Raw genomic sequence first — 26,822 nt, 5'->3', positions numbered from 1 at the left:
AGGAGATGAAAGTGTGTCAAGGGATGCAGTGTTAAGTAGGCAGGTGAAGGGAAGGCCTCACACAGAACGTAACGTTTAAGTAAAAATTTGAAGTAAGAAAGCTGGACATGCAGATATATGAGGAAGGACCATACGAACATTCTGCATAGAGGCCAATGTTTTAAGCCTGAAGATTGGGGGTGGGGATGGGGGGAAAGAGGTCCAGAGGAGTGAGAGATAGAGTATTAGGAAATGAGGTGAGAGGGTAACAGAGACCAGATTATATTGTGCCCACTTTGAGGATTTTGCTTTTCTTCAGAGTTAGATGAAAAACTACTGGATGATTTTGAGCAAAGGATTGACATGAACCAGCTAACATTGAATGGAACAATCTTGGCAACTGTTTTGAGCATGGATTGAGAGGAAGCAAGGGCCTTCTTACCTTATGAGTTGGTGAGGGATGATTTTTCCTCAGTTCTTTAATATAAACATAAAAATCAAGCAAGTAGGACTTCTCTATAAAAAGGAAGTTTTCATGGAAAATTTTCAAATATTGTAAGTTTTCATTTTTTTGGCAATAGTCCATATTTTTAGAAGGGACACACACATCCTTTTTACACTTCGTTTAAAAACAACAGATATGTAAAAAAATGCTAAACATCATTAATCGTCAGGGAAATGCAAATAAAAACCACAATGAAATATCACTTCACATCTGTTAGAATAGCTAAAAGCAAAAAGACAAAATATAACAAGCATATGGAGGAAAAAGAACCCTTGTGCACTATTGGTGGGAATGTAAATTGGTACAGCCATTATGGAAAACAGTATGGAGATTCCTCAAAACATTAAAAATAGAACTACTGTAAGATCCAGCAATACCACTTCTTGGTATATATCCAAAGGAAATGAAATCAGTGTTTCAAATAGATATCTGCTCTCCCATGATCACTGCAGCATTATTCACTATAGCTAAGATGTAGAATACACACATAGAGTTGACCCTTGAACAACATGGGTTTGAACTTCATAGGTCCACTTACACAATTTTTTTTTGATTAATACAGGATAGTACTATAAATGTATTTTGTTTTCCTTATGATTTTCCTAAAATGTTCTTTTTTCCAATTTAATTTATCGTGAGAATACATTATATAACACATATAACATACAAAATATGTGTTAATTGACTTAATGTTATCAGTAAGGCTTCTGGTCAAGAGTAAACTATTAGTACAGTAGCTAAATTTTGGGAGAGTCAAAAGCTATAAATAGATTTTTGACTGTTGGGAGGATCAGTGCCCCTATCCCTGCATTGTCGGTCAGCTATATGTATGTATGCACATTCATGGAATATTACTCAGTCTTTAGAAGGAAATCCTGGCACATATAGCAACCTGATCAAACCTGGACAACATTATGCTAAGTGATTAAGCCAGGTTCAGAAAGACACTGCATGGTCTCATTTATATGTGAAATCTAAAGGAGTTGAATCATAGAAGCAGAGAGTAGAATGATGGTGTCCGGGGCAGGGGAGTGGGGGAAATGGAGAGATGCTGGTCAAAGGATACAAAGTTTGCGAAATGATGCAGTTTGCAGTTATGTAAAATGAACATATTCTGGAAACAGTGTACAGCATGGTGGTGACTATAGTTAATCGTGTACTATGCATTTGAAATTAATTGAGAATAAGTCTTTTAAAAATATTTTATTTATTTGAGAGAGAGAGCATGAGTGGAGGGGAGGGTCAGAGGGAGAGGGAGAAGCAGATGCCCTACTGAGCAGGGAGCTCAACAAGGGGCTCAATCCCAGGACCCTAGGCTTATGATCTAAGCTGAAGGCAGACATTTAAGCAACTGGACCACCCAGGCTCCCTGAGAGTAAATCTTAAATATCTTCATCACATATACAAAAAAATGGTTTAAGGTGATGGTTATGTTAGTTTGATTGTGGTGATCATTTTACAATGTATATGCATATTAGCACAGTGTATTTCTTAAACATTTATAATGCATATTAATTATATCTCAGTAAGGTTGGAAGAAAAATAACAATAGATGGTTACAGCCCAATAATCCTTTCTGGTGTTTCAGAGAGGAATAAAAGGAATTTTCTGCAAGGTGTTCCATAACATCCAGTAAACTTATATTCAACTATTTGATTTCACCATATTGGCTAACTTATCTCTCATACACTACTGTTTTTTAAAAAAGCTTGTTTTTTAGAACTCAGTGGATTTTTCCCTCTAGAATAAAATTATTCATTTTTCCTCACTGATTTAAAAATAAATGTTTTGGGGAGATGAGCAAGGAAGTGTTAAGAAAAGAATGAAAATCAGCCCCCCCAAAAAAAACCAGAAGAAAAACCTATAAAAGTTTTTTATAATTTTCAGTCTTTTTTATTGAAATATATTTGGCATATAACATTGCAAAAATTTACATTATACCACATGTTAATTTGATACATTTATATATTGTAATATGATTGTCATTGTAGCAATAATTAGCACCTCTGCCAGATTTCATAATTATTCTTTCTTTTAATTTTTAGAAAGGGAGGGGGAGGAGCAAAGAGAGAGGAAGATAGAATCTTAAGCAGGCTCTGTGCCTAGTATGGAGTTTGACATGGGGCTTAATCTCACAACCTCAGGTCAGATCATGACCTGAGCTGGAATCAAGAGTCAGATACTTAACTGACAGAGCAACCCAGGTGTCCCTGTTCTTTTTCTTTCACAGTTGGTATTCAATCTTTATAGTTTCACATAGTCAAAAATCATAATGTCTCTACAATTATGATTCCTCTTTTTATTCAACATTATAAACGTTTCTCATGTCACCAAAAATTCTGAGATCATTTTTAATGACTGCATAATATTTCATCATATGACATGAGCCACAATTTATCCATCTACCCCCTGCTTGTTGATATTTAGGTTGGAAGAACTCAATCCCTACTCTCATTAAACCATAATTACACAAATAATCATATAATTTTTAAAGAATGATAGGTATTTCAACATAGAAAAACAGGATCCTAAGGGAATACAATGGGAGTCAAATGTAGTCTGAGGTCTCTCAGGGGAGACTTCTCTGAGAAAGTAATATTTAAGTGACTCTGAAGAAGAATAAGAAATTAATTACAGGAATAGGAAAGAGCACTCCCTGAAGAGGGAGTCACAGAGGAAACATCATGTGGAAAGTCTCTGGGATGGGAAGGAGTGTGTTTGGGAGGTCAGGGAAGCTGGAGCATAGCTATAAGGGAATGGTGGCAGGAGGTAAAGCTGTGAAACAGTCAGGGGACAAATCATAAAGACCCTTTCAGACTAAGTTTTAGATTTTGGCCTTTATCTTTAAAAAGGGGAAGGAGGAAGAGGATAGGAGGAGGAGTGGGGGGTGAAAAAGAAGGAGAAGAAGAAAAAAAAGCTTCTGAAGAATTCAGGCAAGGAAATAACATTACTAGACTTTCATTTTACAGAAACTGCTTGGACTACAGTATAAAGAATATATTAGTGGGGAGGAAAACAAACCAGGAGACTTGTTAGATGAGGAGACAGAGTGGACTCAGGAGTCATACAGAGGAGTGAATTGATGTGAGAGATATTTAGGAGGGAGAATGATGAGGACCTGGTGATTAGATATAGAAGTGGGGAATAAGATGTCAAGAATTCTTCTCAGTTTTCTAGTTGTACAATGGATGGATGATGGTATAATTCACCAAGAGGTAACACAGGGGACCACATTTGAGTCAGGAGTTCAGTTTTGGATATGTTGAGATTCAAGTGCCTGTGAACCATTGAATGGAGATGTCAAGGTGTCAAGATGTCAAGACCACAGTTGTATATATGGGTCTGGAGTCCAGAAGAAATCTTTGTTGCTCAAGATATAAATTTAGGAGTTATCGATATATGAATGGTATTTGAAGTCACAGAATGTGACTGTCAAGTGAGCAAGCCTGAGGACAACCTAGGATAGAGCCTATGCTGGGTGCTGTGGTGCCCAATTAGATCCTCCTATAGGACTCAAAGACTTTTGCCCCTTGAGTGTTGGCTAGCAGCCGTAGCTATCTATTAGCCTGAAATTGCCCTTGGCTGAAGACAGCCACCTTGCCCAAGATCTTGCTGTCTTGGAGCAGGGTGTCCACCTGCATCTGAACTCAGGACAACTAAGAGAGGCCATCCCAGCTTCACAGGTACTTGTGAGATTGTCTGAGGGCTTTGTTGAGATTGTATCACAGTTCAAGTTCTCCCTCTGGTCAATCCTGCTTCCTTCCTTTCCTTTCTTTATCCCAAGAATTCCTTAATGAATTTCCTGCATTCAGAACTCTCAGAATCAGCTTCTGGGGGAACCAGTTCTACAACCAAAACTTTCCACTCAATTGTGAAACATTTTACAGCATAGACTGCGAAAACTTTTGTTGGAAAAGACAGATGAATGGATCATTTAACAGGAAAAAGTCCCTTGGAATGCATTTTAAGGACAAATACTTCTAGGCAAACTTAAATTTTTTTTTTAAAGGCTTTATTCTTATCAACTTATTTCTAAGTGGATCTCAGACTTAATTGGAAGGATTCTTCAAATTAAGAAGAATTTCAATTCTTCTTACAGGATGACTTACATCCTGCTTGAATTAAGCTGATGTCAATTTTAACCCCCAGAGCTTGCCTCCTTTATTTAGAAAGTCTTCTTCATCTGTTTCTAGCCAATCCGGGGAGAAATTTGGGCTGGCCTTTCTGTCATTTGCCTTTTGGCCTCTCTATTGTTCATTTTTCCTTTAAATTAAAAGTAGGCAACATCGTCTTCCCTTTTTAAGAAGAAAGAATCTCATGCTTTTCATAGTTTTCTGACTGCTGTTGTTTGAAATTTAAATATAGAGCTTCTAGCAATAGTATGAGCATAGCTTCCTTTTATGCTGGCCTCTGGGAGATTCTTAGAACAGATTTCTAAAAAGCTTATATTTCTATCACACCATTACATTTTGAATAACATTCTTAAACTGACAACTTAAGAAGATTTATAATGAGACATTTAAAGTGCTTTTATCATCTCTTTGGAGGTATATCTTATGCATGGAAAGAAAACAAAACATTAAATGCTAAGATATAATAAAAACCTATCACAGAAGCATCACAGATCCTTTGAAACTTATGTATGTAAAGTAATTATTTTCAGATAAAGTATCATTGAGCCCTTTGGGAAAAGACTCTCACTGTATTCACTTTTCTCCCACTATGAATCCTGACAATAGTGTCTCAGGAAATGGAAATAAAATGGGAAAATGTACATCTGTGAAAATAAAGAGGGGTTTAATATCTGATAAATATGGGAGAAATGAGCACCAAGAAAAGGAGGAGAAAAGATGTGATGTGAAAAAAATGATGCGTGCTAATCATTTCATTTTATATGGGAAAATATCAAAAGATGTTGTTCTATTCTTGAGGCCAAGAGATGAATGTTGACTCAAATACGTTTTTGGTATATTAAAAAATAAACTGAAGACACAATTTTAAAACACTTATATGTGCCTTCCAATTTATTGGAGAAAAAATTTATGTAAAAAGCAATGAAGGAAATGAAGAAAATCACAAGAAACAATAAACATGACAAGTGTAAGACAATACATGTTATCATAGGACTTAATTTTAAGGAGATAAATTCCATATTAAAAAGGTTACTTATAATGACCTACTTAAGAAATAAAGTCCAATTATAACAGGCTGAGAAGAGAAAATACAAATAATAGAAAAGAGTTTGCATTTGTATTTTAGATAGAGAGGAATTCAAACTACAAGGCACTAAAAAGGACTTAAAGATCATTTTTTTTCCATAAAAGCAGAATTCACAACAAGATGTGACATAATGAAGCTATATATCAAATAACATAGCTTTAATGCAAGGAGGAATATCACAACAGTAATAGAAAATAGCAACACTTATCTTTCATGTCCTTTTTTAAAAAAAGATTTATTTATTTGAGAGAGAGAGGGTGAGAGAATGAAAGGAGGGGGTAGGGAGAGAGGGAATCTGAAGGCAGACTCCCTGCTGAGAATGGAGCCTCACCGAGATTCAATTCTATGAGTCTGAGATTATGACCTGAGATGAAACCAAGAGTCAGATGCCCAACTGACTGAGCCAGCCAGGTGCCCCTATCTTTCATTTCTTGACAGGTCAAGCAAGTGAAAAATCAGGGCATAGAAGATTTAAATATCTTAAGCAACAGATTTGACTTAATAGTTATGTGTAAAAATTGTATGTATTTATATAGAAAATGACTTATTTCCTTAGACTCAGAAAATTTAAAAGAAAGAGTTCATATGTTAGGCCACAAAGAAAATTTACTACATTCTGCATAATAGAAAATTTACATAAGCCACTCTTGAACTACACATAATAAAACTAGAAACAGGTCTCAAAAGATACAAATTTGTAACAATGAAAAGTAAGCACATAGAAATTAAAATAAATCTGTTTCACTGAATAACTCTTGAGTCAGAGAAACAAATATTCAGTTAAAAGATATTTGACGAATAATAATGAAAAAGCTCCAGTATCAGAGGAAAATTAAAATAATAGCATTAATTCCCCATTCTTCAAACAGGAAGAAAGCAAATCAATAAACTAGATATTTGTTCCAGGAAGTTCAAAAGAGACAAATGAGACATATTTAAGGAAATCAGAAAGAAGAAAAAAAATTAAAAGTATAAATGAGGAAACTAAAAATTGATTAACATAGGAGCTAGATTTTTAAAAAATGTATCTAATAATTGAATAATATGAATAAATATTTGTTTTGCACTTACAGGTATTGTTTTAAGCACTTTGCATATATTAACTCCTTATAGTGACCCTATGTAGTAAGTATTAGCAGTATCCTGAAGTTATGATGAGGAAACTGAGGCACAGAGAAGTTAAGTAACTTACTCAAGACCAGAAATCTAGCAAGTGACAAAGCTGGGATTTGACCCCAGGCAGTCTGGCTCTAAAGACTGTGTCCTTAATTTCCACAATTATTAAGGAAAATAGTTGCAAACTCATAGAAACAATAAATACCAAGACATTTATAGGTGAAAAAAATGCCTATGACATTATACTAAAAATATGGATGATTTAAAAATATTCTTTATAAGTAACTTATGGTGCAAGACACCTAGAATTGTCACATAATGTTCAAAAGAATAATTATTTCTTTGTTTCATCCAGGACAATGTCAATACACTGTCTTAAGGGTACATTAGTAGGTTAAGGGTGAAGTTGATAAAGTTTAACCTCTTCAGCATGAAATTGTTGTTTTGAGCGATCAGCACTTGTTCTCACTTTTTGGAAATGCTCCCTTCCTTCTTCTAAGAAGTACTTTTGTCCACATTAACCACATGGTTTGGATGGAAGTTGTCATCTCTTTCAAATTTCATTTTCCTTGTTAGGAGTGGGCTCTGGAGTCTACTAGGGCCCATCAGAGCCCTTCTCTGGGAATTTTGAACTTAGGACCTGAGAGGGCAAGTCTCAAATTCTTGTTTGGTATGATGGAGAAGCTTATTTTAGCAATACTTCTAAACTGAGAACAACTAAAATTTTGGCTAAAATAGAAAACAGCTATTTGAAGCAATGAGATACTACTCTACAGTTTTGAACTGGCTAAAAGCCAAAACACGGACAACACTAAATGGTAGTAAGGTTGTGGAGCAATAAGAACTCTCATTCATTACTACTGGGGTTGCAAAATAATACAAATACATTGGAAGAACTTGGCAGTATTTTGTTTTTTGTTTTTTTAACTTGGCAGTTTTTTACAAAACTGATCATACTCTTCATTCCCTTTCCTTGGTATTTACCCAAATGAATTGTTTTATGTTTACATAAAAACATGTACACACATGTTTATTTATTTTTATTTTTTATTTATTTTTTATTTTTTTTACTGGGGCTGGGGACCGCGCCTTCGCAGCCGGCCCGGCCCCTACACACGTTTAAAGTAGTCTTATTCATAATTGCTAAAACTTGAAAGCAATCAAGATGTCTTTCATTGAGTAAGTGAATAAATAAATTGTGGTACATCCAAACAATGGAATACTATTCAATGGTAAAAACTAATGAGCAATTAAGTCATGAAAAGACATGAAGGACCCTCAAGTGCATATTGCTAAGTGAAAGGAGCCTATCTGAAAGGCAATATAATGTATGATTCCAACTATATGACATTCTGAAAAAGGCAAATTTATAATCAATGGTTGGCAGGGGTTTGGAGAGAAGAAGGGAAGGATGAATAGGTAGAGCACAAGGGATTTTTAGGGCTTTGAAATTATTCTGTGTGATATTGTAATGATAAATGTATTATATGCATATCATTAATGGATACATTATACATTTGCCAAAATTAATAGTGTACGATACAAAGTAAACCCTAATATGTAAACTATGGATTTTACTTAATGATAATATATCAATAGTGGCTCATCAATTGAAATAAGTGTTCCACACTAATGTGAGATGTTAATAATAAGAGAAACTGTATGTGTGTTTGCATAGGGTGGGTGGTGGCAGGAGTATTTGGGAACTTTGCACTTTCAGTTTTTCTGTAAACCTGAAACTGCTTTAAAAAAATAAAGTGTGTTGATTAAAAATAAGACAAATAAAACAGCTGTTTGAAGGAAAGGGACCAGTGAAGCAAGGACTTGAGGTGCTAGGGTTCTAGAGAGAATTCATAATAGATTGGCGCAAACCCCAAATTTTCAGTGCTTTCCCCCTTCACACTACTAATTCTTAATGAAATACTTAGAAGCTTAGCAGAAGGCAATGGTCTAGAGCTCTCATCAGTCTCTTGGAGCTGGGGAGACAAACTTTGGAGTTGTTTGCTACAAAAATATCCAGGACTGGAAGGAATAAGATCCTAGAGAAAAGGGAACTGCTGGGAAGAGAGCCCAGTATTTTCTTCCATATTTTCCTTCAAGATATTTTCTGATTTCTAATCTGTCCTAGAAGCTGATGACCCAAATATAAAATGGATATGAAGAGGCTAAGAAACTAAATTGAACCTTTGAAGCCTCATGCTGCTACAGAGAAACAACTGGAGGTCAGTGTTTGGGCTGATTAACACCCTAGGATTTCATTTGAGAGCCCCAAGGGACTGTTAAAACCCCAAATAGACCAGATCTTACAAGAACTGAAACCTGGCCTCTAATTACCTCAATCCCTAATTGGATCAAAATGAATTTGCCCCTATTTAACTACCTGTCTGAATAAAATTAAATTATCTTTTTAGGAATATCATGTAATTTAGAGCCTCTATAATTTTTTCATACATAGCGTAAAATAATTAATAAAAAAATAACAGGCATGTCAAAGTCAACTAAGGGAGAAGAAAAAGGTAATAGACCCAGATCTATATGTGATCTGGATACTAGAATTATCAAACACAAACTTTAAAATATTTGTGAATTGTATTATTAAGGAAGCAGTGACAAAATGCAAAATATCACCAAAGACCTGAAACCTACAAGAAGAACTATTAAGACTATCTCTAAATAACTAAAATTAACTAACTCAATAGACAATTTACCAGTAAATTGTACAAGTTAACAACAACAACAACAACAACAAAAAACCCTCTAATAATAGATTAGAGAATTGAAAGGTAGTTCATATAGAAAATATCTAGGTTAAAGCATAAAGAAGAAAAAGAAAAACAGGTGGACAATACAGAAAAGGCCATAGGAGATGTTGGGGAAAGGTCTGACATACATGTAATTAGCATCCCAGAAAAGAAGAGCGAAAACAGGACCAATACATATCTGGAGAGGTAAAGTGAAAGGAAATCAGTAAGGAAAATCAATAAAACTAAGAGGTGGTTTTTGAAAAGATTTTGACCAGGCTAATTGAAAAAAAAGAAGAGGGAGGACATAAATTATTAATATCATAAAAGAAAGAGGAGACATTACCATACATTACCATTACATTACCATAATTCCATATACATTAAAAGATAATACAGGGGTACTATGAACAAATATGCCCACACATTTAATAATGTAAATAAAATGGACCAATTCCATAAAAGACACACTCTGCCAAAATTCACGCAAAAGGAAATAGACAATCTGAATAAATCTGTATTTCCTAAAGAAATGGAATCAATAATTAATAACCTTTCAAAACAGAAAGCACCAGGCCCAGATGGATTCACTGATGATTTCTACCAAACACTAAAGGAAGAAATCATGTCAATTATCTATCTTTTCAGAAGATAGGAGCAAAGGGTAAACATCCTAACTCATTCCGTAAGTCCAGCATTACCGTAATAGCAAAATCAGACAAAGAAATTACAAAAGAAAACTACAGACTAATATCTTTCATGATTATAGATGCAAAACTCCTCAACAAAATATTAGCAAAATGAATCCAATAATGTATAAAAACAATTATACACACAACTAATTATATATGCAATCATTTATTCCCAGGTATGCAAGGCTGCTTCAACTTTTGGAAATCACTTAATGTAATCCATCACATTAATAGGCTAAAGAAGAAAAATTGCATATTCACTTCAATAGGTACAGAAAAAGCATCTGACAAGATTCAACACCCATTTATGATTAAAAAGTTTTGACAAGAGGGGAACTTCTTAACTTGATAAAGAACATTGTAAAAAAAAAAAAAACCCAACAGCTAACATCACACTTAATGGCAAAAAACTGGAAATTTGCCTACTAAGATCAAGAACAAGGCAAGGATATCTTATTACTATGTTTCAGTGTCACACTGAAACTAAACATAGGACTTTATAGGAAGTCCTATAAAATTCAATAAAGGCATGGAGAGAAAATAAAAGGAATACATATTGGGAAGGAAGAAATAAAACTGTTCATAGATGACATGATAGTTTCTGTAGAAAATCTGAAAGAATCAACAACAAAACTCTTGGAACTAATAAGTAGTTATAGCAAAGTTGCAGGATACAAGGTTAATATACAAAGGTCAGATGCTTTCCTATACACCAGCAATGAGTAAGTAGAATTTGTAATTAAAAATGCAATACCATTTACTGTACCACCAAAAAAATTAAATACTAAAGAATAATCTAACAAAATATATCAAATATATGAGGAAAACAAGAATATGATGAAAGAAATCAAAGAAGATCTCAATAAATGGAGAGATATTCCATGTTCATGGATAGAAAAGACTCAATATTGTAAATGTGTCAATTTTTCCCAAGATGCCAGATTTTCTATTGATCTATAGGACCAATGTAATTTCAATAAAAATCCGAGCAAGTTATTTTATGGATATCAACTAATTAATGCTTACGTTTGTATAGAGAGGCAAAATATCCAGAATAGTCAATACAATATTGAAAAAGAAGAACAAAGTTGGAAGACTCACACTATCTGACTTCAAGACTTATTATAAATCTTCAATAATCAAGACAATGTGTTATTGGAGAAAGAATAGACCAAGAGAACAAAATAGAGAACCCAGAAATAAACCTAAATATAGTCAATCAATCTTTGATAAAGAGCAAAGACAATTCAATGGACAGAAGAGAGTCTTTTCAACAAATGATGCTGGAACAATTGAATGTCCACATGCAAAATAATCTAGATGCAGACCTTTCACACTTTACAAAGATGAACTCAAAATGGATCACAGACCTAAATGTAAAATGCAAAACTATAAAATTCCTGGAAGATAACATAAGAGAAAATCTAGATGACCTTGTGTTTGGTGGTGGTGTTTTAGATTCAACAGCAAAGGCATGAACCATGGAAGAAATAATTGATAAACTGGACTTTATCAATATTAAAAAAAAATTCTGCTCTGCAGAAGATACTCTTGAAAGGATGAAAAGATTAGCCACAGACTGGGAGAAAGTATTTGCAAAAGATATGTTTTTATTTTTTATAAGGGACTATTACCCAAAATATACAAGAATTCTTAAAACTCAACAATAAGAAAACCTATTTTTAAAAATGAGCCAAAGACCTTAATAGACACTTAACTAAAGAGGATATATAGATGGCAAATAAGCAAATGAGAATTTCCACATCATATGTCATCATGGAGATGAAAATTAAACAACGATGAGATACTACTCTGTACCTATTAAAATGGCCAAATTCAAGAGACTTGGCAATACCAAATGTTGGCAAGGATATGGAGTAATAGGAATTCTCATTCATTGCATGAATGAGAATGCATAATGCATAATGGTACACTTTGGAACAGAGTTTGGCAGTTTCTTATAAAACTGAACATACTCTTATCACATGATACAGGAATTGGACTCCTTTGTTTTTCCATAAAGGAGTCGGGAATTTATGTCCACACAAAACCTGCACACAAATGTTTTTAGCAGCCACATTCATAATTCCCAAAATGTGGAGGCAACTACAATGTCCTTTAGTAGGTGAGTGGATAAACTGTGGAACACCCAGACAATGGAATCTTATTCACTGCTAAAAAAAAAGATGATCTAGCAGGCCATGAAAAGACATGGAGGACACATAAATGCATTTTACTATGTGAAAGATTGGTTCTTTCACATAATAAAATGCAACTTATGATATGATTCCAACTACATGACATTCTGGAAAGACAAAACTATGGAGACAATAAAAAGATCGGTGGTTGCTAAGGATTAGGGGAGTGGGAAGGATAAACAGGTGGAGCACAGAGGATTTTACAGCAGAGTGACCTATTCTGTGTGATAGTCTGATGGTGGAGACATTACACATTTGTCTAAATCCATAGAATGTACAACACCAAGAGTGAGCTCTAATGTAGACTATGAACTCTGGATGATAATGTTAAGTTTGGATTTAGTCTACTATTTCATTATTTGTTCTCTGCTTATTTCCTTTGTTTTTGTTGTTGTTGTTTTTCCTTTCTGCCTTTTTTGGATTTATTTATTTTTTTTTAGTATTCCATTTATATTTCTTTATTGCAGTTTTGACCTTATCTCTGTATATTTTTGGTTATTATGGGGAATAGACATAACTAATTTTTCACTGTTCAGTGAGAATCAGTAATTTACCATGTAGAGTAGAGATACATTACTACTGTAGTGGCCCCTTTATATTCTCTTCTTTTTGTTGCAGTTATCCTATATATTACATCTACACACGGAAAACCTCATAAAAATGTCCTATTTGTGTTTTCACTGTCAAGCATGTTTCCCAGAACTCAATAGGAGAATAATAGTCTATTATATTAAGCACCTTTCAATATCATATTCTCCCATAAGGGATTTTCTCACATCACTTCAGCCCCCTGTTTCTTCCTGCAGCCTCTCTCCTGGCTTCACTTACCCAAAAGCTTGGATTTCTTATTGCCATGAGACAGACACTTCTCCTGGACCCCCCCCCCCTTTTTTTTAACTAAACTATCAGGATAGGCTTGGAGTTATTAAAGTGTTGATTTCTGCTTGTGAATCACCCATAGCTGTGCGAAGGTTTTTTTTCCCCCTCTGGAGGCAGAAATAATTAAATTGAACAAAAATGTTCACAATTGACTCCATGTAGGTGTCTACATTGTGTTTTCCTCAGATTATGCTTGCACCTGAAAATCATCTTGGTCTTTGGAAAGGAGAAAATGAGAAACTAATATTAGAGTAACTTCCTCTCACATATATACATACCTCTATTGATAGTACCCTGTACAGCTCTGATATGTTATAGACTTTACTGTCTCAGAAGCATTTCTGTTTACACACACACACACACACACACATACATACACACACACGCATACATGCACATACATGTCCATTTCATTACTGAACAATACAGATAAAAGCATGTTTTCTTCTGGCTTTTTAGCCAGTAGAGTGTATGCTCATCATGTGAGCACTAATTTAGGTGACCAAACAATTTATCATGGGAACCAGGATATTTTTGAAAGTGAAAGAGAATGCTATTACTAATACCAAAACCACTGGATCTTATGACGTGCATCATAAACATCACTGCAGCTGGGGATAAGTGACCAACAGTGATTTGAATCACAGAGGAGAAACCTGTGGCAGTAGTCTTAATCTCAAAGGATTCCAAGAGTGTAAGGGCAATCCCCAGAGGTGAAATAATTCAGCCATTCAGAACCCTGTCTCTGAGTTAAAAGAGGTTTCCCTGAGCACAGTCTCATCTTATTCACAACCAGTCTGCAAGGAAGGTATTATTATTCCCATATCAGAGATAAAGAAATGGAGGCTTGGAGAGGGAATATAAAATGTCCAAGATCTCCACAGTCAGAACTTCATAGAGCTGACACTAGGACTTCTCCTCCCCTGATTCCAGACACCACTTGGAAGCCATAAAAAGTTGTGAACTGCATGAAAACATCAGTGGCTATGGATCCAGGCTCAAATTCCAGCTCATGGTGCTATACCAGCTGTGCAACCTTAGCTGACCTGTGTGATTATGGTGGTATTGTGAGAATAGTAGCTTCTCACATGCAGTGCTAGCCATGTGCCTCTGAGCTGGTATCACATTCACACCTCACACTAACCCTATCACATTTTGCAAATGAAGGAAATAGTCTGAAAGAGCCTGGAAAAGTGCCCGCTTCATGGGATATACTCAATAAATATAGTTTCCCCTTTACTTCAGGTCAGAGCACAGTGCAGGTACTGAACTATTTTGGGTTTTATAATATTGCTCTGGAAGATTTTAAAAGGTGGTCCCTTCTCCTAATGAATATGTCTCCTTCCTCTTTTTTTCTAAAGACTGAAAGATTGCTTATTATATGGTTGTTGTTGTTGTTGTTATTATTATTATTATTGCCAGAATCCCTCCCACTTTCTTGAAACCATTTTGTCTCATGCCCTGGTTGTGGCCATGCATGAGAAACAGCAGGTGGTGCCAGATGACAGATGGTGTGGGAGCCCGTTCCCCGGTGGGAGGGGGTGCGAGCGAGGGAGCAGGCAGGCAGCTGCCAGGAGCTCTTCCTCTCGCTCGCGCCTCGCTCTCAGAAACTCCCAATCCAGACACAGGCAAGGCGCTGTCCTTTCAGCACCACAAGCTCGGGCTGAGGAGGGAGGACTCCTGGTCGTCCTCCTCCTCTTCAAATTGGCTTGAATCCGCTCTGACCCCCCAAGAGTGCAGCACAGTAAGTAGGCATTTGTTTTTGCTATAATCACTCCTTAATATCCTCCGACCCTTTACCATCCCTTTCACCTCCACAACAATCCGATTTTGCCTAATAATGTTCCATCAGCAGGATTGACAAGAGAAATTCAGTTGTATGGGCTTCATAAGGGTGGGGTGGGAGCATCGTTTGACTTCCAAGGGAGCTTGAGAGAAATAAATGTGATTTGTTTATTTAGTTGGCAATCTTGCAATATGGGGGTTGCTAACTTTCCATGGAAGCAAAAAAAAAAAAAAAAAAGGCCCTTCACTGTTGAGGAAATGGAGGCATTCCATGGCTGAATAACAGAATCAGGTTCAAGCCAACCTTTTTGTTTTGTTTTGTTTTATGAAATTGTCTCTCCTGTACCACTTACATTTCATGTGAAAGGGTACAGTACACATAGAGACATTTAATGTATTTATTGTGTTTTAGGGAGATGGCTGAAGAAAAGCTAGCATAATAAAATAGCAAGGGGGTAAGGTGTGGTGGTAAGGTGAAATTTATCATACAGCAGGGTGACCCAGAATAATAGGATTTAATTTTTCAGTAAGAATTAGCTTTTTGCTGAGGTTATATAACTGTATTAGCTCTAATGTCTTGTTTTTTTTTTTTTTTTGAAAGCTTGTATATTGTTTGTGTAAGTCTGGGATTTTCCTTGAGTTTCCTGAATTTGAGGGCTATTGAACCCCATGGGAAGGTGGCATATTTTGATGATGAAAGAAGTTTTACTGGATAATGAGTTTCATGTCAAGAAATCTAGCAGAGGATAGATAGATGACTGATCTCTACACTGAAAGCCGAGTGGACCCGTTGAGGACGCTTCTGTTTTCTCTGTCATCAGCCTTCTCTTTCCCTGCCTCACCTCCCACTGTAACTAGAACTCCACTGCTTGTCTTAGGTCTGGGAAGAAAGGCATAAGGATGGTGAAGCTGAACAGTAACCCCAGTGAGAAGGGAACCAAGCCGCCTTCGGTTGAGGATGGCTTCCAGACCGTCCCTCTCATCACTCCTTTGGAGGTTAACCACTTACAGCTGCCTGCTCCGGAAAAGGTAAAGCAGTTGCTCTTTTCCCCATCAGACCCTCATGCTCCCCACCTCCCATCTCAGGAAATAAAGCAGCAAAAATTCCACCTCCCCAAATCCTCTCATACCCTCAGCCAAATATGTCTCCTTTCCTATAAAATGTAGTCATTCCTTTCAGAGACATGACATCTCTTGTGTTATTTCAGGTTTATGGTAAGTGTTTACTCAGTTTTTGTTCACATATACGTACATGGGCAAGACAATTTACCTTTCTTTGTTAAAGTTTTATCATAGCAGATGAATACTAATAAGCTTGTAGATGATGACAGAGAAAATTGTCTTGATTATTTGGGGGAGGTGTTTCAGGAATTCAGTGGTATAGATTTGAGGACAGAGAATTGGATGCAGTCCAACAAGCATTTAGTTTGCACCTGCTAAGGCCGTATCCCTGTGCTACAAGTTATGAAAAGACAAATTACAAAATCCCTACTCTGTATAATGCATAATATAATGCATCAGGGTAAATGTTATACCTGAGAATTTCACAGGTTATGAGAGCATAAGAGTGAAAACAATTACATTCTGTTGGGGTGGGAGGGGACTGGAAGGAACAGGTTAGGTAACCTGCAGAAAAGAACATTTGAATTTGGCTTGTAAAGGTGAGTAAAAACCTTCCATATAGACCATAGGAGGAAAAGACATTTAAGACATATGCAAAGCATGGAGAGCTTTTGAGAAATAGCATGACTAGAGTAGAGCGTCTTTAGGGAGGCGTGGCTGGAAATGAATGACTGGCTGATGGCACATCTCCTGACATGGGAGTAGTCCATGAAGAATGGAGGTGGGCATTTATATAAAGGTGGGCACGGATACAAAAGTTATCCCATGGACAGAGCTGGGAGAAACATTATTGTGTGAGATCCAGTTGAAAGAACTTGAGATTTTATAATGTGAGCTTTTGCATACTGCAAGAGATAGATTTGGAGGTAAATGATGGAGTTCCCTGGCTGAAGAGCAAACAATGGATTATTCCATCTATTTGATTTTCTCATTGGCATCTCCAGGAGGGCATTGTGTGTCTTAACCAATTGGCTCTATCCAATGAACAGAAGAGGAGCCAAAGCTAGATAAAGGGCCTGGATGATTGGCTGGGGATTGAGTCATCTGTTTTGAAAGTGCGGAGATTGTCAATATGAGAATGTGTATGGGGGTGGCAGAAATAAAGAATCTTTGAGCCATCCTGTGAGACTGATAAAGCTTTTAAAAATAAAATGTGAACAGGACCTAACACTAAAGAAATGTGAAAAAAAAACAGTATTAATGTATTAATTAGGTATCTGCTACGCATATAGCAGATGCTCTTAGTTTTTAGTTGCATATTAGAATCACCTGTGGGGGCCTTTTAAAATCCTGATATCTAGGCTACTCCCCAGAACAATTATGTCAGAGCTCTGGGGGTGACACCCAGGCATCAGTATTAATTAAATCCCCCCCAGGTGACTCATGTGTGCAAAGTTGAGAACCACTGCGCTGGATGCACATTTCCACAGGGGAGTCAGGGATTATGCACTCAAATTTATAGGTGAAAAGGCGAAGGATCAGAGAAATTTGGTTAGTTATTCAAGCTTACAGAAGGAGTAAGTGGCAATGCTGGAATTTGAACCCAGGTATAACAGAAATTGAGGAGGAGCAGGAGGATATTTTCTTGAGGTTTTGTGAGGTTTCAGGAAGATTCTTTATCCTTCTGCCAACAGCTACAGCCTGGAAGATCTGTATGTTCCTAAAAGGTGTGCAAGGAAAAGGGATTGTGGTGAGATCACCCCTCCCCTATCCTTAGACACACTGCAAGTCATCCAGACGTATCTCCCCTTACCCACCCCCCCATCCCATCCTTTTGCCTTCGAGGACTTCCTCTTCTTTAGAGAGGAAAAGACACAATAACCATTGAGTTCCCAGTCCAGATGTACCAAAAAGCTATCCCAAAGCCTGAAAGACAAATATATTGAGGACCTGCATGCATGGAAAGGGAAAGCAACGCATCCCAAAAGATGCAAATCCCTACAGGGACACATCCTCACAGGGGTACATTACAGACTCTTTCTGATGTTTATGACAAAGTCGTCCTACTAGGCACCACCATTTCCTCCCTTGTGAAGTAGGGATGATCATCCCTGCCTCAACAGTGGTCCGAACAAAGTTAGATATGGCCTCATATGTAAAGTGCCTGGCACAAAAGTAACTATAAAAGAATAATGATGATCATTTTCAAGTGCTTCCTAAGTATTAGATTCTGTTCTAAGCCATATGTACATGTGCGCGCATGTGTGTGCATGCGCTTTTTCACCCATTCAGTAGTTATTAAGACCCAATAAGGGAATTGCTATTTTAATCCAATTTTTAAAAATGACAAAACTCAGGCATGGAGTGGTAAAAGTAACTTCCCAAAGCACATAGTGAGCATTCTGGCAATCCCTAGGGAACACAGAACCCAGGCAGTGTTGTTCCAGAAACTTCCACTTCAGCAGGAACAAGGAGCCAGCTGGCCTGGAAGTCCACAGACTTGAGCTTTAGCTTGAGCTCAGTTGCCAACAACCCATGGTGAGACTTGTGTGACTTGTTTCTTCTCCCTCAGTCCTCTGTCTTCTCTTCTCTGAGTGGGAAACTCTAGTAGTGATTTTCTGTACTAGTATTTTGATTTTATAATATTTACAAGAGTAAACAAATTTTACCCTGACATTAGAACAGATGTGTTAGAAGTGAATTCCACTCAAGCAGCCAAATGGGTCCTCCAAATGCATAGTTAGCAGCATAGACTCTGAAGCTACCTCTCTAGGAGGGTTCACATCTCTGCCCCAACTTTTACTATTTTTACCTTGGCTAATGACTTGAAATGAGTTTCCTAAATTGCCTCAGTCTCCTCATTATAAAGTGGGGATAAGAATATTGGGACTCAGATCACAGGTCATAGAGAAGGTGAATGTGAGTCCTGACACAGTCATCAGTTTTTTGGTTAGGTTTCAGTCAGGTGGTGAGTGTTTGAAGCCAAAGTGTTCATCAGAAAGAAGTATATTTGACCCCAATGTTAAATTATAATGTTAAATTATAATTTATAATGTAAAATACAGAGTATGCTTGGTGTGTGATACTGTTAATCATCTTTAGATTTGATCACCAAATGTGCTTTAGTATGGAGTCTGTGAGCCTTAGGGGGAAAACCTTTTTGGAGGCCAAATGGAGAAATGAGCAAGTCTGAAGTCCTTGTGCTGGCCTGGGAATGGGCCACACAAGGCATTCATGGCTGTTGTTTCACTTAATCTTCCCAATGGCCCTGTGAAGGGAGTTTAGTGCACCCATTTCACTAATAGGGAAATTGAGGCTCTCAGATCAATGGAGTGACTTGCCCCAGCTTCCCAGATGAAATGAGAGAGCTAGCATTGGAATCCCAGTGCACTGAAACCCGTTTTCCCCACTGCACTGTGTTGCCCTCAATAACAAGAAGCCTCCCACCTCTAAGAGTGCTTTCTCAAACTCTATACCCCTCATCTGTGGCCACACTCTTCCTTGGACTCCCTGGACCAGTTGGTGGGGTCTGGGTATGATACTCCAGAGAGAACATCCTAACCTCCAATGCTCCCTCCCTGTCCAGTATTGGAGGGGTTGGTGGCTGCCTCAGGAGAGGAGATGGGCCTGCCACCCACCTCTGCTATCATTCTAATCAAATCCTCCACATTGCATTCTGTGAGGGAGCATCCCCAGAGTTGGGACCGAGTCTCTCTCCCATGGAAACCCTTTTCAGTCATCTCCACAGGCTACAATCCCAAATATTTACCTTGGGAAATCCTTATCTGCCCTATTGGCTTCTATTCCCACTGCTCCCACTTATACCTTGAACACTAGCATGTCAAACCTACCCAGAGAAGTGGAGGATGATTTTTTCCTCCAAGGGACATTTGACAATGTCTGGAGACATTTTTGGTTGTGAAAACTTTAAGGGGGGGCACTATTGGCATCTAGTGGGTAGAGGCTAGGAATGCTGCTAAATATCCCACAGTGCATAGGACACATCCCCCCTCCAAACTGAAAGAATTATCCTGCCCCAAATATCAACAGTGTCAAGGTTGAAAAATTCTGCCTTAGAATTTTCCACACTTTCCAGGGTGGTTCATGCTCCCTCCTCCTTGAACATGCTATTCCTTCTTCCTAGAATGTCCTTGTCACCCCTTGCCTGTCTGTTAAGCCAGTACTGATCTTCCTAAAACCTAGCTCAGATGGCAGCACCTTCCCTAGCCACCTATAATTATACCTATGGTTTACTTATCACCATGGAAGGTATCTACTCACTCACTCATCTAGCACATCTTGTTGGGCACCTTCTATGTGTGAGGCACTGTACCAGGCTATGCATATCCAGACATAAAAAGTCAGATGTGGCCACTGCTTTCATGAAGCTTTCAGTCCAATGGGGAGGAGGGACTTCAAATTATCCATTATACAGACAGCCATATAGAGACACAAGCTGCGAGAAAGGCTATTAGGAAAGAATACAGAGCTGTGAAAGAGGATAAGACTCAAGAGGCCTAATTATGTTGGAGACTGGTTGGGGAGGTCATCCTGAGGAAGGAGCCCTGCTTGAGACCTGGAAGATGGGTGATAAAGGGAATAGGAAAATAGAGTCCAGGATGTGGACAGGCATTGAGGGAGTTGGAGAAATAGCAGGAAAGCAGGTGGGCTGGTCACCCTGAGTGAGGGGCAGAGATTTGAGAGATGAAGTGAGGTGGACACCAGTTCATGGGGGACTCAGTGTGTATTTTTGAAGTGGTTTAAAGCAGGAGTGATGGGATCAGATTTCTATTTAAGGAAGATTCCTCTGGCTGCTGTGGGCCACCCTAGGGATGAAGGACTCATGCTGAATCTCCTGGTCTCCTCTTCCTCATTCCTTCTAGTGTAGCCCCCTTGCAGCACCAGAGTAGTTTCTCTAAGACAGAAGTGACTGAATTTCCTGCAGCGTGACCACCATGAGTGGTAGAAGAAGGGAAAAGACTGAAAGGCGGGAGGTCACCTAGAAGACCACTGCCACACTCATGAAGGAGGTGGTGGTGGTCGGCACTAGAGCAGTGGCAGTGGGAATGGGGAGGTGGGTGGATTTAGGCTGACTTGGTGTCTGGTTGGTTGTGAGGAGACTTGCCCACTAGACCTGAAGGCCCTGGCTCTGCCTCATTGTGCATCCTGGCTGGCATGCAGTGGGCAGTGGGAAATGCTGGCTGAACAAGGCTCCCTGTCCCTTGCAGAGCCTAAAGCTGAGCTTAGTTTCTCCACTTGACAGATGTGGGAATAGACTTGAATCTAAGCAGTTGGGTTACTTTTACAGCCCATGAACATAAGCTCTTGAAAAGCCAGAATATCATCCTACAGATACCAAATTCAGGGACATGCTTTTGGGGCCTTGTTTCCTTCGGTGTATCTAAGTGATTGCAGTAACCCAGATGTCCTACAACCCATCTGTAAGGTTGCAACCTTACAACCAATTATTGCCATTTTACAGATGCAGAAACAGACTCAGAGAGGTGAAATGCTGTCCCAGGACACCCAAAAGAAAACAGTGCAGCCAAGATCTGCACACAGGTGTGCTGGGAGATGCCAACTAATGGGTGGCAGGTCTGCAGAAAGCAAGCCACAAATGGGCACAACCCCACCTTGGCAAAGCCACAGATGAATCATGTATTTGGCAAGCCAGCAACCTAGCTCTGAGAAAATATCCCTTTCCTTTTTACTGATTACTAAGTCTTTACATGTCCTGGATAAGATTGGCTTACCTGCCTGTGGGAAGAAAAGATTGCAGATGTTTGGGTATCCAGTATTGAGGTTTGATACACTTTGTATTTTGCATGGTAAACCACATGTGCTTTGCAGTCCTAGAGGCCTGGGTTCAGATCTCAGCTAAGCTATTTACTTACTGTGTGACTTTAGGTAAGTCACTTAGCATCTTTGGGCTTTGTTGTTTTTTCCAGCAGTAAAATGAGCATAATATCTACCTATCAGGCTATTGTGAGGAAAAAGCATGAAAATTGTCTTATGGAACACAGATGGTGCTTTATTGATATAGTTTATGTATTTCACTGGGCATCCAGAATATGTGTCCAGAAGTTCGCATTTCAGAAGATGACTGTAAAAATGAAACATGCCAGAAATGAGGTTTCTAAGGTACAGGGATTTGACAGGGTGAACCTGGACAGGTGTGGCCAGAGGAGATGCCTCTCTTGTCATCACATCCTGTGTGCCTTCTTGGCTTCTCTTGTGGCTTTATCAGAGGGTTCTTTTCCTCCCTAAAGCACAGGATCAGAGAACTTTCAGCCATTCCCTAGGGAGCAGCAGAAAATGCACATCTCTGCAGATTTGAGGTTCACAGAGCCCCCTTGTTCTGCTCTTCAGACACTCGCAAGAGACAGATTATAAATCACCACAAATTGGGGCAAAGACTCTGACCAGGCAATTCCAACAAATAGATATAAAAATGGCCACTAAGCCTATTTCAAACACTTTTTAATTTAAAAATATAATTTTAAATAAAAGATAACTTTTTACCTATTAGATTGGTAAAAAACAACCAAACAAACCCACCGCACAACATTTGATAATGCCTAGTGTTGCTAGCACCGAGGCAAAGCAGATCTTCTCAATACACTCTTATTGGTTATATAATTTGGTGCAATGTTTTGCAGAGGGTGTTTTGACATTGTTTATAGAACTTAAACTATATGTACCATCAATTGGTATGTTTCCTATTGGTAAGAAGTTACCTGATGGGTATATTTTTCAAGTATGCAAAGGCTTATATATAAAGAAAAACTGTGAACAACTGGAATGTTCCATGTGACTGGGCTGGTTAGATGAACTCTAGCGCACGGATGTGGAATACTAAGTGGTTGCTAGGAGAATGAAGCATTCTTGCTTATGCTAATGTGGGAGGAGCAACAGACACACCGCTCTGTTAAAACAGCTTTAAAGAGCATGGCATGGAGTCATCCCATTTGTGGAAACATGTCTGTGTGTATGTTTTGTACTTATCATTCATAAAACAATTTTGGACCTGCACAAGAAATCATTAAATGTTGAGGAAGTAGGGGGATAGGAGTTGGGGGTAGCCTGTTTGAAGATTTCCATTCCATATTTTTCATACCTTTTTTTTTTTTTTTACCATGAGCATGTATCAAATTTTCTACTTCAAAGTAAATCACGCCCGTTCTCACAGATGGTGAGACAGTCTTAAAGCACGGAAATGACTTGCTCACACTCAAACAAGAAGCAAGCTGGTGTCCCTGCATGTAAGGGAAAGCATTATAGTACTGCACCTTGAATTTGAACCCTGACTCTACCACTACTTGCTGTAGTGACCCTGGGCAGGTTTATTAACCACTGTCCCTCTGTTTCCTCACTGTTAAAATGAGGACAATAATCTCTTCTACTAAGAACTGTTTTAAGGGTGAAATGAGAAAATGTATGTCGAGTTTCACCCCAGTGTCTAGGACAGAGTAGATGATAGTGCAAGACTGTTGTTATTACTGTTGTTGCTTATCACCATTCTCACCAGTTCGGTCCCAGAATCAGGATCATTGTTTGTGGAGAGTATAGGTCATGAGGAGTGCTGAGCAGTGAAGTGGGCTGGGCCTCTGGACCACAGAGGACAGGCCCAGAGGCAGATGTGTGGAGCTCTTCTATAAAGATTCCAGCCTAGGTGTCTAGTTTCCACTCAGAGCAGAAGCTAGAACTCCCTATCCCCTGTTAGAGGACCATACAGAGAGTCTCTCATCTCACCACACACTATGCTCTGCCATGCAGTTGGACAATCATAGACTTAGTGGGCTGGCTGGTGCATTTAAGGCCATACTGGTCCACCTTCCATTCTGCCCCTGAAGAGTAAATGCCCAACAAGGAAAAGATATCTGATCCTGTGGAAGGAGCCCTAGTCTGAGAGTGAGCAGTTCCTTACTAGAGTCCTGCTTTTGACCCAATCTTGCTGTGTGATCTGTACCAAATCCCTTCCGCTCTCTGGGCTTCCATCTCCCCATCTGTGAGTTAATGGGATTGGACAATACTACCACTAACGTCCTATGAGCACTGACATTTTACCCTATGTTTGGGCCCTTACCAAACTTTAAGGGCCCAGAGAAAGACTCAAACCCAAAAAAGGTGGAGTATGGGTTGAGAGGTAAGCAGGGGAAATGGGAGAAGGTTCCCAACTAAGTATTCAGACTCCATCTGGCCAACTTGTCTCTTTAGAGATAGGATTCATTCATTCAACAGTATTTATGGATCCTTTCTTGTGTGCCAGGTGCCACAAGATCAGGGTTTGAGTGTGATTAATTCTTGAATGGTGACATTCCTTGTGGGTGGCACTTGGATCTGAGCCAGAAGCTTAGATTCAAGATTTGGCTCTGCTTCTTAGTAGCTGTGTTGAGGTTATGAGGTCATTTCTGCTCTCTAAGACTCAGATTCCTCATCTGTAGAATGAGGGTAATCATTCCCATTCAGAGTGATTGAGAGGTTTCCAGTGATATAGGATATAAAACTTGGCACAGTGATAGTGGGTACTCATTTTTATTTTATTTTATTTTAATTTTTTTAGAGATTTTATTTGTTCTGGGGTGGGGGGAGAGAAAGAAGAGGGTCAGAGGGAGAAAGAGAATCTCAAGCAGATTCCATGCTGAGCACAGAGCCTGATGGTGCTCAGTCTCATGACCCTGAGATCATGACCTGAGCTGAAATCAAGCACTGGATGCTTAACGGACTGAGCCACCCAGGTGCTCCTGGGTACCAATTTTAAAACAATGATAGGAAAGAGCAGGGTAATCTTGAGTTTGAACTGCCAGTTCAACCACTTATAAGTCATTTGATCATAGGCAAGTGACTGAATTTTCTGAGCCTAAATTGTCTCATTTGAGAAATGGAGTAATATTAAAGGAGATACATAAAGACTGGAAACACTGTGAGGAGAGTTATGAGAATTAACTGAGAACACATCAGTGGGGCCCTGAGAACAGTGCCTGGCACATAGTAGGTGCTCGGCAGATTCATTGTCCTGCTCTGAACTTCTCTCTTAGCTGCAGGGATGAGCTGCAGAATACAGCTTAGATCTATTTTTGGCCTGTGCAAGTCCAGCTCATAAAAATACAATCTTGCTCCTTGTCAGCACTTCTGCACTTTTATTTATTGTTCTTGCCAATCCTGGGGCCTCTCCATGTGGGAACCTCTTCATTATTGATAATCCTGGGAAGTAGTATTTTAAATTTTTATGATCTGTACTTTGTGCCATCTGAACCACCATGTATTATCTGGCCTTGCCAGTGAAGGGGGAATATATCCAGACGAGGGGTCCTTTTGGGATGAATAATTTATCCCATTTTCACAATGCCAATTATGTTAAATTATGTTCTTCATATCAGCCACTGACAGGACAATGGGGACTGATGTAAAAATACGAAAAGAAAACAAATTTATATCTTTACCCACATCCACAATGGTATTTGAAAATCTGGAGGTTCATTTTTCCAAATATTTGTAAAACTCCACTTTAAATGATAAAAAGAGTAGAAACAATTTTTTCCTCTTCTCTCTCAACTCCTCCCTCATTTCTGTTATTAAGAGCTTAGGACTCCATTTTTCCCTACTTTTTTTTTTTTTTCAACTGCAGAGAATAGAGCCTTTCATTGCAAATATATTTTCTCTTCTCTCTTTCTTTGCTTATGTAAGCTGATTCCTCCAAGGTATAATTAATGATTGGCTAACATTTCTCATGCTTTCCCTTCATAGTACTAAAAAAAAAAAAAAGTGACTATTGCCATATCTTCTTTTATAGAAGGGAAATGTTTCTGGCTCCCCTCCATGGGAACAGAACACCAAATTTCATGACATGCCCAATATCTGGTTGATTCCAGTAACTCTGTAGGGTTGTATTTCTCCAGTTCTTTACATCTTTCCAGTGTATCTCACTGTGGCCAGAGGCTTAACCATTACCTGTAATATACACCTGGAAAGCCACTCTGTGGTTTATAATCCTCCCTTGGCTTTTCACTGCTTTCAGGTTCATCTTTTAGGATGCTTGGTATGGCATTCAGAGCCTCTGTTTACCCCCTCACTTCACCCGCCCTGTGCTGTGGCCACTCAAAATCACTCATTGTGGCTCCTCCACATGCCAGCCTCCTGAGTGTTTTCTGAATGTGTGCTGGTATATGCGGTTCCCTTGGTCTAGAAAACTCTTTTTCCTGAATTTGGGGAGGCAAGAATGGAAACAAGCTGGCCAGAAAAACCATTCATGGAAACATCAGTGTTCTGAATTAGGGTGGCGGCAGTGTGACTGGACAGATGGGTTGATTTGAGAGAAGTTTCTGAGAAACAGGAGCTGGTACTGATGTGGATTTGGAGAGTGAAGGGAGGGGAGGAGTCATGGAAGAATTCCTGTATTTGATTTGACATAAGCACTGGCATAGATAATGCTGCTATTTGGGAGGGGGGTGACTTGGGGAAGAAATGTTGAGGGGCAGATGGATCTGGGAATCTAAGAGCTTTGCTGCAGACGTGGTATATTTAGGGAGGTTGGTCCAAGGGCAAATGTCCAGTAGGGTAATCTGAATGCTGGCTGAGGTCTGAATTAAGTTAAAAGGATAAGGATGGACTTAGAAGTAATGGGAGTGTGACTACTCAGAGGGTA

At 38.6% G+C, this 26,822-nt stretch overlaps 2 protein-coding genes across 2 annotated transcripts in view; both read left to right on the top strand.

Annotated features, from left to right (window-relative positions):
* Positions 1-9,034, top strand: part of C4H5orf47 (chromosome 4 C5orf47 homolog) — a 36,249-nt gene extending 27,215 nt beyond the window's left edge. Inside the window, exon 4 of the mRNA XM_072756571.1 lies at positions 8,949-9,034. Coding sequence (XP_072612672.1) covers positions 8,949-8,980 — 32 coding nt within the window. The 3' untranslated portion in view covers positions 8,981-9,034. The remainder of the gene's footprint in view (positions 1-8,948) is intronic.
* The window catches only part of NSG2 (neuronal vesicle trafficking associated 2), a 64,676-nt gene continuing 46,810 nt past the window's right edge, over positions 8,957-26,822 (top strand). The window contains exons 1-2 of the mRNA XM_072756569.1: positions 8,957-9,042; positions 15,994-16,144. Coding sequence (XP_072612670.1) covers positions 9,017-9,042; positions 15,994-16,144 — 177 coding nt within the window. The 5' untranslated portion in view covers positions 8,957-9,016. The remainder of the gene's footprint in view (positions 9,043-15,993; positions 16,145-26,822) is intronic.

The sequence above is a fragment of the Vulpes vulpes genome, chromosome 4, assembly GCF_048418805.1.
Source record: "Vulpes vulpes isolate BD-2025 chromosome 4, VulVul3, whole genome shotgun sequence".
NCBI lineage: Eukaryota > Metazoa > Chordata > Mammalia > Carnivora > Canidae > Vulpes > Vulpes vulpes.
The sequence above is the reverse complement of the archived record's forward strand: the minus strand, read 5'-3'. Positions and strand labels throughout refer to the sequence as shown.